At 39.5% G+C, this 14,019-nt stretch overlaps 1 protein-coding gene across 3 annotated transcripts in view; it reads right to left on the bottom strand.

The window, feature by feature from the left end:
- unc5a (unc-5 netrin receptor A) overlaps positions 1-13,136 on the bottom strand; it is a 155,387-nt gene extending 142,251 nt beyond the window's left edge. For all 3 annotated transcript variants that reach the window (XM_030145812.1, XM_030145813.1, XM_030145814.1), the window contains exon 1: positions 12,547-13,136. In XM_030145812.1, coding sequence (XP_030001672.1) covers positions 12,547-12,637 — 91 coding nt within the window. In that variant the 5' untranslated portion in view covers positions 12,638-13,136. The remainder of the gene's footprint in view (positions 1-12,546) is intronic.
- Between the last annotated feature and the right edge of the window lie 883 nt (positions 13,137-14,019).

Below are 14,019 nucleotides of genomic sequence, written 5' to 3'. Positions count from 1 at the left end.
AAAAATTAGAAAATAAGCCAAATTGCATTTGGCTTTGTGATGATTCAGCCTGAAACCAATCTGTCCAAGTTTTCAGCAGAGTAATTTAAAACCAGAAATGTGATTTTTAATGGCCAAGTATGGATGTCAACACTCGTAGTGGCATTTCCTCCATATTTAACAGGGGCATGGAAGTCAGAAGGTAAAAAAGAAGATGATTCACAAGGACACTTGGGATTTCAACTGAGGAACAACTGCTGCTGTTAGTCAGATGGAGTCTAGCACATCTCTGTTTGGAAATCATGAGTGGAGTTTATACCAATAAGACTTAATGTGCTCACTTGGTGCAGTACATAGATAATGTGGAGACGTACACCAGTAAAAACTGAAGTAATTTAAACATGTAAATGTGTAAAAGTATAGAGTCATTCATCAATAACAGCTTCTAATTTAATGCTTTTTGCAAACTGAATAAGTGTAGGTTTTAGGTTTGTTTCTGAACCCAAGAAATTATTAATTTATTTTTTACAACATCCGATTAACACTAGGAGAGCAGACAATAACCAAAGCCTAGAGTTCAATCATCTTCTCTGTCTACAATATTATTAAACCACAAATGATGTCAGTTCACTGCCTCTAGAAAGTGTCAACAGTATTCTGACTAAAGATGAAAGATTGCAATCTCTGGGTGTAAATACGACACGGCCTTGAGGTCTTTGAGGGGAGACCAGAGGCTGATCAGTTTCAATGGACTCCGATGCGAGAAGTGGTTCAGTTCCCTGAATAAACAACCATTTTGTGAAATCTGTTGGTTTCATAACAATCAGACCACTTCCACTACAATATTTAACATTTTATCAACAGACTTAAATTACAACACTGCTGGATAAAAAAAACATTCATTTTGTGAGACATTGAAGTTTTGGGGTCCATGTGCAGTGGCTCTACAGGGTCATGTAGCCGAACACACAGGCAATTTTATGTTTTCGTTCTCATCAAAAATAAACATTTCACTAATCTCTCCCAGCACAAGTAAGAAATCCACTCTACTAGACCACAATAATCATTCAGAGACCTGATACCATTGGCTCATAGCACCGTACAATTTCCATTAACCTCCTAAGACCCAGCTATGGGTTTTCTGTCCATGTTTGTGGACAAGACTTTTTCAACTTTATACAAAAACAAAAAAACTATCCACCGCAAAGGACATTTAGAAAAAAAAATAAATAATCAAATTATATCTGAAAATATGTTGTATCGGGCTGTTTTCATGTTTTTCCTGTTTTCAAGACCATTTTTATATGCAAAAAACAGAAACTTGTACTGTCTGGGTCTCAGGAGGTTAATGGTGTAACGACAGACACTGGGATCATTGTCTTTAAGTCAGTTTATCAGTTTTACAAAGATAACAAAGGAAGGTCTTGGCTCTATTTCATCATTTGGTGGCAAGTTTTTCATTTCATCCAATTTCCTAAAAATCACTGTAATAGTTTTTGTGTAATCCTACATAAAGACAAACAGGGTGTAATTACATAATTGATCACAGCCCTACTTTTGCATTTTGTGTATATTACTATATAGAAAAAATAAAAAGTAAATATAGGTGAGGCTGAGACAAAGTGATGGTCTTCACTTCTTATTTTCATTTCTATCCTTCTGCAGTGTTTGTTTCATAATTCATTACATTATGAAGACATAATAATGGCATTAATAACAAAAATAATAATAATAACAACAATAATAATAACAACAACAATAATGATAAGATCCAGCATATATCTAAAATCTCTTCAAGGGTGTTGTCAAAACAACAAAAACCTTTAAAGGTTTTATGTCAGCATCAATGTCTGGAAAAGCAACATTTTCTGGGTATTAAATGTACGTTTATGAAAAATTAACTTTGGTGCTGAAATATCAGTGATGACGAATATGAGCAACAATGACAAATAATGTTTAAATCATTCACTTCCTGGTTTGGAAATTGAATGAATGATTCACTTCCTGAGAGAAGAAATAATTGTTTAAACTTGTGCAACTTACATAAGAATGTTGTCAGAGGACGAGTTGTTTATAAAATAAGTGGATGATAAAGTAATGTAGTTTCACAATTATGTTGAAGCTGATTTTATAGTTTGTGGTTCTAAGAAACACGTTTAGAATGAGAAGTACAGAGCAGAAGAAAACCTTTAAAAAACCCAAAGTGCAGATTAAGACTGACAACAGCAGCACAGTTGGTTTAACTCTAAAGGTTAATTATATCAGGCGAACATTTCCGCATCTTCCAGGTACAAGGATGTTCCCTCTCACTCCCTGTGATCATCATCAGTCGGTCTACTCACACAACCATCAACTTCAACACAATGGGCGCGAGAGCTTTGTCCTGCATTGCACCCAAACTCTGCCCACTCATACTGGAATCCATTACAGAGTACAGACGTCTTAAAATTAGTCTCACTTAAAACCAAAGAACTCAACGTGGATCTCAACATTTTATTACAGATTTTTATGATATTCATTTTCATCTCAGTGCTTTGTTGCCTATTGTATGTTTTATGACTACTTTTATATGATAGGTGACCTTGGGTATTGTGAGAGGTGCGATTAAAAAAATATATTATCAATTCTTTTAATATTCTAGTAAAAATAAGAGTGTGTATGTATCATGGCTGTACAAAACAAGGCGTATGTTTTCCTGTCTCCTCTAGAAATCCGAAAGGACACTGCCAAACACTGAAATCCAAACAGTCTCTCAGTTATAAACATCCTCACGCCAGACGTTTATGGGCATGGACACAGCCTCATGTCGACAGAGTCAAATGTGATAAAATGAAAACTATTGTATCCTGCTGACTCTCGACCTGTCACTAACTTCAGGAGCACAGATTTCACATGTTGACAGCGATCAAAACAGCTCTGGTGGAGAACAGCCAGACACAGTTTGCTTGTCCTCACCTCACTGTACAATAGTTTATCCATGGGCTACTGTCACTTAAAATATATTTACAACATTCTTACTAAAGCTGGGAATCTCAGGGTACCTCATGATACGATACATTGCATGGCTCTAGATAACGATAACATCTCGATATGGCGATACTGCGATTATTACTTCCACCAGATCACTTTGCTTTGTGCGTTTGCTTGTTTGTTTGTTTGCAAGATAACTGAAAAAGTTATGGACGGATTTTTCAGGAAATTTTTAGGAAATGTTGATACTGGTACAAGGAACAAATTATTCAATTTTGGTGGTGATCGGGGGGGGGGGGGGGGGGGCAGAGCTGTCTTGGTGGAGGTCTGCGCTCTCCAAGTGCTTTTCTTGTTGATATATTGTTCTTAATAACCTAAGATATGATGAAAGAAGTTTATACCGGCTATATTTTAATTTTTTTTTTTTTTTTTTCAAATGATACGTGGCGAGAGCGCATCAAAAATCCATCGCAAGATTAAATATCGCAATAGTTTACCATATTGATACTTTGTCACACTCCTAATTCTTACAGTGACATCCAATGCTGTTTAGTATTTCTGATTAATACAACACCATCTGATCGAGCACAGACAAACATTTGGTGACATTTGTGACCACTCCTGATCCCCATCCCCCCATGGGACTTGTACAGAGCATTTTCCTGGACATGCCACACACATCACAGCTTTCAGAATAAACCCAGACAGCTGCGTTTATCAGCGTAGTTAAAACTGGATCTAATGTACGTGCTGCTGAATTCACAACATCATTTTTCACTGTTCTCCATACCTGATCCTTCCCAGCTGGGGTTTCAGCTGGGTCTTTCCATGAAACTGGGTTCATTCTGGTATCTGGCACTTTGCCAGCTTCTTAGACCCAATAATAAAAGATAAATTTCCCAATAATAAAAGATAAATTTAGACATATTTACCCCCAGGATGAATGAATTTTTAATAAAATATTGGGGCCAAAAATAGGACCAAAATTGGGACAGGAAAAACTACCACGTGTCAGTGTATTCTATCTTGAAAAGGTCTTATATAACACTATAAATAAAGACACTGTGTTAAATTTGATGATCCTAGTCATTTTTCTAATCCAGACACGCAGGTTTCTCATGAATCGGCAGTCTCATTCCAGGTTTGTGCATAACCCATCGTGCCCACTGCCCATTTAAACACAATTAAATCACGAGTTTGCAACAGCGGTCATTTTTGTGAAACACTCTGCCTTGCATATTTACTTTGATTCCCAAAATGTACCTGTGAGAGAATAAAAAGATATTTTAAAAAAATAGTAGCATGTAATTTTCCTGTCCTTTTTTACCTTGGTTACGCCAGGGTAATCATTGTACGCAGAATCATCCGCACACCGCTGGAATACTGACTAGTCATAATTTCAAGGGAAACTCAGATATCACCGTGTTGTCTGTGGATTTGCTATGTGTAATAGTGTGGGTATTAGGAAAAAAGACTGAAAGAAAAAGACAGGGGAGTTCATTATAGAAACCTGGTTACATGTTACATACAGATGTTTGTTTGTGCGTGTCAAATAAAAATGTGTTTTATCTGAAAAATAGTTTTTCTTTTATCTCAGTAAATATTTATTTTTAAAATAGAGTGCTTCCAAACTTGCTTCATAACAGTCTACATCTTGTTTGAATTTTTAGCCCCTCTGTCCTGCTTTTAGGGACCAGTTTCATAGAAGCACTCAGCTCATATTAGATTGTCAAACTGAGATGAATACTCCCTCACAGAGTCTTCCACTAATGAGTGATAGGATTCTGATTTGTAGGAAAAAAAATGTTACCCCGACTCAAATAAAGGATGGATGGAGTCATTAGAGGAGCTTTGAACATTAACTGTATGTCCTAATATGTCTCGGTCAGAGGCCAGCCTACATTCAATCACTGCTTAAAATTGGACACCAGCTTGCATTCATTAACGGACACTTGCATCGAACAAATAACTCCTTATATTCTTCTTTATTGGTCACCAGATGTCTGCCCACCCAAACTGCACGTTAGGCAAATTAATTAAGTGAAGAAATTGAACCAAGCTTTGTTGTTTTTACTGACTGTGTTGAACAGTGCCAACTCCCCAAAGAAGAAACTACAAAACTCCAATCAATAATATGTAAAAAAAACACTTTCAGGTCTATAAACAGAAAACCAGCAAATACACATTTTTCAGTGTCCAATTAAGCTAAAGACCAGCATCTGTTTGGCCACAGTGAAGGCAATACGGTACAGTGACATCATACTGTCTTTTTGACAGACGAGGCTTGAACACTAACATGAACTGCAATACATCTTCCATCCACCCACACGACATTTCATGCTGATGTCAGTTTATATTCACAGAACGACAGCACCCAGCAGATTTAACCTGTTGTGAAAAAGTAAGAGGTATATCAGCCCCATCTGCCTGAAGCTGCTCTTTTTTTTTTTTTTTTTTTTTTGGGGGGGGGGGGTCCAAACATCTGTACATGCAAATGCCATTCTTAGATGACATTTTATCTACCATCAAAAGATTAGTCATGGACTACACCTTCAAATTTAGACAAAAATATACTTAAAAGTAAAAATGTCAAGTGCAGAAAAACGCAGGCACACATTTGCTTTCATCGTAGTTTTTGTCCCAGTGTTATCATGCAAACATCAAGTTAATTATTGTACTTCAGTTTTACTGTACTGTCTCTAAAATTAGGCCTGGTTGGTGGATTTTGTGCAACTGCATTTCCACACATTTTTAATCTCAACAGTTGGTAACAAGTTCCCTTAAGCTTGTTCAAACATTCACCACTGTCAGTTTTTAAAATGGATTATGGTGAGATGTTCTCTGCCACAGTACAGACTGCATCTAGGTGCCTGCCAAATTTATCTGAACAAATCCAATATGGTTATCTTATGATACAGTAAATAGTACACTGCCAAACAATTCAGCAAATATAGTTCACTGACAACTAAGGAGGATTTATACATTTACATGATTACAAGGTTTTGAATGTTATTTGAGAATCAACAAGAGGTGGTTAAAAATCCAATACATTATGACATATTAAAGATAATTTTTTTATATTTATCTGTAATTTCCCAGTTTGGGGAAAAATAAAGTATATCTATCTATCTATCTATCTATCTATCTATCTATCTATGAGAAACTGGCCTGTGGCTGGAAAAAAAACCCATCACATTTGACATATTCTCTAGTCTGTAAAAAGTGCAACACTCTGCATATGAGTCATAAGTCATAAGCTTTGGCTATAAATTAAGCGAGATGTTGTATAATGCAAACCAAAATGGTCCTAGCCCCAAGACATTTTTCAATATTTACACCCATTTCCCTTTGTAAAACTCTTCCTAATGCTTAAATACCACAATATGCAGTGCAAACATTATCTACAATGTAAGCCCTGCCTAAAACAATGAAATGGTGGATAACTATCAAAACCAGCAGCATGAAACAGAGGAGAGGAGAGGAGAGCTACTATTTGCACATATATTTAAGCCAAGCATCAGTGACAACACACTTTGATTCATCATGAATGTATTGTCAGTGGGCATTTAAATCCAGGGTAACTATAATCAAATGCAAGGTGTGTTGTAAAAAGGGTTCATCCAGCCCCAACGGTAACTGCTTTGTCTTAGTTAATTCCATTGTAGTAAGGACGTGTATAGCTTAATGTTCCTGATGGCCTTGTCAAGAAAATCTGCTGCTTAGCTTTAAGCTTTGAATCTGTGATGTTCAGACCTCATTTCACACCAGGAAATGGTTTGTTTGGGAAAAACAATAACAGAGGGACCTACATAGATCAGAGAGGCTGTTCTTTCACTGCTACAAATTCAGGGTAGATGATAAATGGTTCATGTTTTGTGGGAGTCAACTGGCATAGAATAACATAAGAATGATTTTGCAAAGAGAAGTGGAAAACAAAGGCAGGGAAAAAAGGCACCCGATGTGGCCTGAGTCTGTTACTTTGCAGACATATACTCTAAAGGATAGACACAAATGACATTAGTACTCTTACACCAATATTGAATCATTAATGAGCATGCTACTAAACCCACGTTATTCTAACCTTACGTCACACAACATGCTGTCTGGGCTTGAATGTGCTCCTAGAGTCAGCGCTCTGTTGACTCAGTTGATTTGCTTGCCTAAGGCATCAGTGCCTGGACACATACACATAATTAGAAAAGGTCACTGTGCCTCCTGTCTTGTCAACAAAATCACTTCAAGATGACAAATTCTAGCTCGGTCTGAGCCAGGCCTCCCTCAGATACCCTTGCCAATCAGACGCCAGCAGGCCTGTCTGCGTAGCCTTAGGTGATTTCTAATTATGTCTTTTACATGCCATGCTAAAGAGGGCTAAGCATAACAATGAGCCATGCAATGTGTTGGAGGTGTGTTTTCTTCTCAAGGTTAAAGTAACAGCCAAAACTGTCATCATTTTACTTCGTATACAGGCAGACTTGTTATAATGAGATCATTTCACATTAGTAATTTAAGGAAAGTGATGAAATATATTGACAGGTTTTACGTTACTGACAGGAAATGAATAATGAAAAGATTTCTTATAGCAACATTCAGCTAATAAACTGTCATGTGCTATTTCAGATCAAATAACCTTCAAAGTTCCTCTCTTAATGCATGCCGTGCAGACTTTCTATCCAATCCACTGTATGATGAAGTGGAAGTGGCTTTCACATCGCTCCCTGGTGGCCTTACTAAGGAACTATTAATCTATGGCTCTCCATATTGCATTCAGATCTGCTTTCCCCAGCCACCACCTGGCCTGAAGTAAAGGCCAGGAGAGGACCCAAAGGACTGGACACTCTCTTATTATGAGCTGCACCAAGACACCTCTGGGTATCTTAGCGCTTCCACTGACAGTGACTGATGGCCAATTAACCACTTGGAGAAGAGTATTGATCACTTGAAGAACAGGAAGGACCTGGAAACGTCTCCTAACACACTACTATTCTCGCTGTACAAAGTGAGCTGCCAGACAACACATCATGTATACTAAAAAACATTACACAAACAGCCTTTTGCAGAGATACTGTTATGTAAGGCTGTCATACAGTTAAACTACAGACCAGCTTCTTCAAAAATCCTGGCCACTATAGTGTTTACAATGGCAATACACCTTCAGCAACTGAAGTATTTCCTATTGTGATGACTCCCAGATAAACCTCAGCCTTCACATGTCCAATGCTATGTGCTCAAATGTAATCTTTTCCCAACAAGAGAACATAGCAGCATCCAAGGTTCAAGGTCAGCTATGTATGTTCTCTCTCTTCTCGAGAGAAACTACTCCGGGTAAAGAACATTCGATTAGACCCTCAAGGGGAAAGACAAAGAACTCTTCCCAACTTTTCTGCGGGAAGTACTGTACGAGGCTCATAACTGGCACGGTGTGGTTAACAGCAACAGAAACAACAGCGGAGATTGAGGGCGATCTCCAAACTGCTGATACAATGTCAGATACTGTGGTCTTCTGTGAATTATAGTCTAGGGTCCCATTGAGACATAGGGTAATCTCATTCCACATCAGGGGTGAAAGGTCAATTTTATGCTACCTAGATAAAAAAGCTCAGATAGTGGCTACGCGGCACTGCATTTCAAGGGGGAAACTGCCCAACTTCAACCCCTAAGCACTCTCACATAGGCCTGAATCATAGAAATGGGGTAATTGAAACAAAAGGGCAGAGTTTGACAGAGATATAGTGCCTTTGCAGGGCCTGTGCACAGACTGCAGAAAATAACACCTAACTCCTCCCCTCTCCGAGATTCATCCTCCATGTCCTCGACGATGCCTGTGTCCTTCCCTTCCTCCTCAACAGTGCCATTTGCAAATGATAAGCACAGGGACATAGCCTTCTAAAAGATAAGGTGTCTGGGCATTTGTAATCAAATGGAGAGCGTGCTACCATTGTTTAAGGCTGACCTGTGTTGACATGCACTGTTTACCTTTTATTCCATGCTGAACTATTATCTCCGCCTCCATTAATCACAGTAACTCTAACTGGAAAAATTACATTTTATAGAACAAGTAGAAAAGATTCATTCATCTGCATTTCTTCTAGCACACAAATTAACAAGAAGCGGATGGGAAACTGGTAAAAATGCAATATATTTGATCAGTTCTGTCCTGCAACTAAGTAATTCTAACACAGTTTTTCATTGTGATGATGTCCAATTCAAATTCTGTGAGCAGCATAAAATTCATAACAAGCATTTGTACTTCCAAGGACCGCAATCATTTAAAGTTTGTCTTCTATTTTTTTTTTTTTTTTCCTCGCCAGCAATGTAATTTTCTCCTCATATTCTGCATTTTTACATCATGGTAATTTACTGGGTGACTATCAGCAGTTGAGAAAATAAATAATTTTATATAAAAAATTCCCCTCCCTCTGTGTCTTCCCGTTGCGTGTGTTATTTGAATTCATCTCCCATGACTAGAGGGAGCAAAAACTCTTTCTGGGAGTAAATTATCACTTCCCCGTAAAAGACCATATCCCTGCAAATACATGGTGATCATTTGCCATGCATTAGCTATGGGACAGAAACAAAGTGGTTTTAAATTCCTTTGACCAGAAGGCAATTTCCCCCAATAAATTATGTTAATTTCAGCTTTCGCTCTCCTTATCACATTCTTTAGTGAGTCAATGAAGAGAGACAAAACTGGCTGCGAGAAAGACAACTAGGGGATGATTCACATTAGAATGATTAGAGACATCTGGCAAAAGAATCCCTTATATTACTGTACAACAAAATGGGAACTCGCAAATTACTGTATTATGCAACAGATTTGTTCTTGTTGTCACTTAATGGCTATCTCCTTGCATCATCACAAGCTTTACACCCCGTGGAAATTGCTCTGAGGTGACGGCTCACACAAGTAGGAAAGTGCCTGATACCAAATCCCTTGCTCCCTCACTGAACCAGACAACAATCGCTTGGCAACGCTCTCACTGGGCAGAAGGAAAAACAAAGAAATATCCAGGATTTGTATTCTGTCTTCATGGATTGCTGAGTTTTTGATGATCTTTTCTTAAGGAAGTAACAAGGGTGCAACAACAGAAAACAACAGGAAAGTTTACAGAACTGGGATACAGCAGAAGCAACAGGAGCTAGAATAATCTGCAGACATACACGCAGCACATGCAGCCGAGATGCATGAATGCAAATCCTTGTGGAAACACCCTCCCACACACAGACACACACACACACACACACACAAACCCACTGACTGACACACACAAGCACACACTATGAATACCGAAAACATCAAGTGGTGTTCACACAAACGAGAACAGCCCTTTGTTCGGCAGGCTGAAAGCGTACCTATCCCCTCTGTCCTGCCCCGTCAGATCACTCACAACTCAGTGAAAGGGAAAGTGCTCAGCAAGCTCGAATCTAGATTGACAGGCCTACCTTTATTACTGACTGAGTTATGTTTCCCTGCAAAAAAGACAAGTCTGCTTTGATACCGACGAATGCAGAGTCAGCGCCTTCCCCCTCTACAGAGGGTTAGCTCAACTGATCTCAGCCAGTCCCTGCCCTGATGTAGAGAGAATTGGCTACCAAATTACCTTCGGATCCATTTCTGGAACTCACTCTGTCCTATAAAAGTAGCCTGTAAGCTCTGTTGGGAGCTTATAAGCATGATTGTACTGATCTAATATATGATAGAAAGTGACAGACTGAAATGGAGACAAGGGGTCTTCCTATAAATGTGATACAGACGAGAAAGAGGGAACTAAAAAGATTTTCTATGTTTCCTTTTTAATTTCCTCTCCTGTAGTCGCTCACAGAAGTGCTCGAAGCGGATACCAAAATGCATTACATGAAAAGCAGGAAAAGCACCTTGAACAAGCCACTAGCCTATCAAAGAGCGAAAAAAATAAAAAATAAACGGATAAACAATATCACCCCTGTGGGAACTGGGAGTCTTTAAATTGACCTAAAGCTGCATTTCTTTTGACTGTGGGAGGAAACCAGAGAACCCAGAGGAAGTCAAACCAACAAAGCACAAAGATGCAACCTCCCCACAGCACCAAAACACTGAGCAACTTCTTGATGTCAGGCAACAACTGATTCACCAAGCCAACCATATTTCCCAGCATCCCAATCAAAATATATCAGTTTCAACATGCATCATAAAACGACTTGTAAATACCACCGCGCTTCTACTTACTTAGCTTGATATATGAGGTCCCTGGAGCATGACTGTTTATTTAATCCTAATATATTCATAATTATACACTAATTAATGCAAGAGAAAAGCCCTCTTAATTCATCATCTCGGTGTCCTGAAGCAAGAGACACAATTATACAACTTTGACATGTTTGCTCTCTGTCCAAAGCAAGGTTAACAGTTCGGAAACAAGCGCATGGCAAATGATGTGTGAAATTCTCATGTTTGGATACTCACCAGCGGCTTCAAACTGTGTGGCATTTTGCTGATTATATTTAACATCAAGGATAATTAATTTAGAACAAAAAGGTACACAAGTGCTTGATGTTGGAGGGCTGCTAAACAGGTGGATGGAGTGATACAAGGCAATTACCTGTAATAATCACATCAGGTAGTTTAACATTACATGTCTTTGCTTTGCTGTTTCATGTTAGATTGATTTAATTTTGCATCTGCACAAAAAAAAGGTTCCTATACTTGATCATTACAGGGAAAAGTCTGAAGGATTACACGGGAAACTGGTTGTGCATTGAAAATTGCTTATTTGTGACTTCTCAGGGTAACTTATCTTCACTCATAGCACCTCGGCTTAGCCCACTGTTGCTGAATTTTGTTTTATACATCAGTGCACATTTGCATGCAACCGAGAGTGTCTGGCCAAGAGGCTTCATCATAAAATGTAACTCATCAGTGCGAGTAGGTCGTCTACCAACTCCGTAAAGCTGTCACCGTAATGCAAATGCAGCAGGATTGAGTCCTGGCCGGAGACAAACGTGGAGTTGCACGGATCCATTGCTCAGAAAACCGTCTCGGAATGTGCGGATCATGCAGGATGGATCCACAGAACTCCGATATTAAATAATTAGCAATAAAACGCACATATTTGACAGGGTTTTATTGCATGTATTGATGGTTAAGCCTCGCATTGTCTCGTGCATGTTTTGTCCTCACTCTGATCCACGCAGGTGTAGCGTGAACTTCCACTACAGTCGCGACAGTGGTGATAAAAGACACGCCACGGACTGTGCGACGCGGCTGAAATTAAACATATGGGGCAGTATTAGAACAGCAGGGATATTATTGTGTGCACGAGTGACATTTGCTGTAAGTTTTAACCTTGGTTAGCACGTCAGAGGCTGCTTTGTAACCTTGAAGGTGTGGGGCTAATTGATGAGCGTTAGTGCAAGCAATTACGGAACAATAACGACTGCCAGCCGCGTGCCCTATCACGCGCGAGTGGCTTTCTAACAAGAAAGGAGGGGGAAAAAGCCGCATACAACTTGTCACGTGCGGGTTTTTAAATATGCTTTTTCTACTTATTTCGCTTTGCCTGGTTAAAAAAAAAACCACATTTCCCAGGGTAATTAAACAAACATTATGATGCAACTCACCAGTGCAGGTGAAGCCATCGAGCACGAGCCAGAGCACGAGGAGCGCAGCGCTGAGTCTACAGCGGACAAAGGGGCCCAGAAGTAAGGGCATCTTGGTGCTGTTTTATCACCCAAGTTTCAGAAGGCGAGGAGCGGAGAATAAACACTGGCACACTGGGTCCGGAGAGTGTCCTCTGTTGCACTTAACACCTGTTTTTTTTTTTTTTTTCTTCTTCTTCTTCTTCTTCTTCCAACGCCCAAGTCTTTTCCTCAGCACATATCCTCGCGCCGTTCCGTGGCCATCTGTATCCCGCTCGTGCGTCCTCGTTGCTTAGAACAACGCATCACAGGTGTGGTAAATAAACCGCTGCCTCTCGCGCTGCCGCTGCTTTCTCTGCGTGTACGTCCTAAGCCTCTATCCTCTCAACTCTCTTTCCTCTCTCTTTCTCAGACGAGAAAGGAGCCAGTTTCTCTTCTTTTCTTCCTGTTACTTTTTGTGCAGCCTTGACGTGAAAAAATACCTTTTCCAAATGCGAAAATGGTAAGAACCGGCTTCAGAGGCAAAACATCTGCTTGCACAGCAATGCTAGAGTGTAGAGAGTCGGGGAAGGTATGTGTATGTGTATGTGCTGCGATGGAGCGGAGCAGCAAAACCAGGAGCGGATCCTGCGTGATGGCTCGGAATGGAGTGTCCTAGCGCGCCCTACTGTTATATGATTTTTTTTATTATTTTTTTTTTTCCCCCCCAAAGCAAACATTTACATATCTTGAAAAAGCATAACTAACCACACACTGGAATGCACGACAGAATGGAAATCATTCCATCCGTATCCTTGCAAGTGTACTTTGCCTATCTGCTGCATAACATGAAAATGATGGATATGACATTCAGTCCTGTATGATAGGAATCAAGTCAGTGCTTTGCATACAAATATACGCAGATCACATCTGCATGTCATTGAGTTTCAGTTTAAATATGCGTCTGCTTTGTCTTGGGGTTTTGTGTGTCTGCTGCAGTGCATCAGTGACGGACAAACACAGATGAAGAAGAATGAGGATTAGCGCTCCCATGAGAGTGTACACCTGTCAGCAAACTCAGACCAGGATGTGACTTATGTTGCACATAGCTGTTCCTCATTTTCTCAGGGTGTCAGAGGGGTGATTATAAGACTGTTCAGCCATGCCTTTTACAACGCTGCCAGAATCGACAGCAGATTATTAATACACTTCAGAGGAGGTTTTGTGTCTTTGTTTATCCATTTCTCCCCCATTCCTATGTACTAGTCAGCAGAATAATAAGTGGAAGCACAGAACTGGACCACTGTCTTACCAGCTAATTATGGGCCTCATGTAGATGGATGATTCCTCAGATAGAGCTCTGCTATTATACAAACTCATTAAGGCTTCTCTCCATCCAGCATCTCTTGCTAAAGGTCAAAGTCACAGTCAGAATAACAGTACAAAGCTCAGATACATGCACGCAGATGCATGTTA

This window comes from Sphaeramia orbicularis, chromosome 10 (assembly GCF_902148855.1).
Source record: "Sphaeramia orbicularis chromosome 10, fSphaOr1.1, whole genome shotgun sequence".
Lineage (NCBI taxonomy): Eukaryota > Metazoa > Chordata > Actinopteri > Kurtiformes > Apogonidae > Sphaeramia > Sphaeramia orbicularis.
This window is presented reverse-complemented; position numbering and strand designations above follow the sequence as displayed.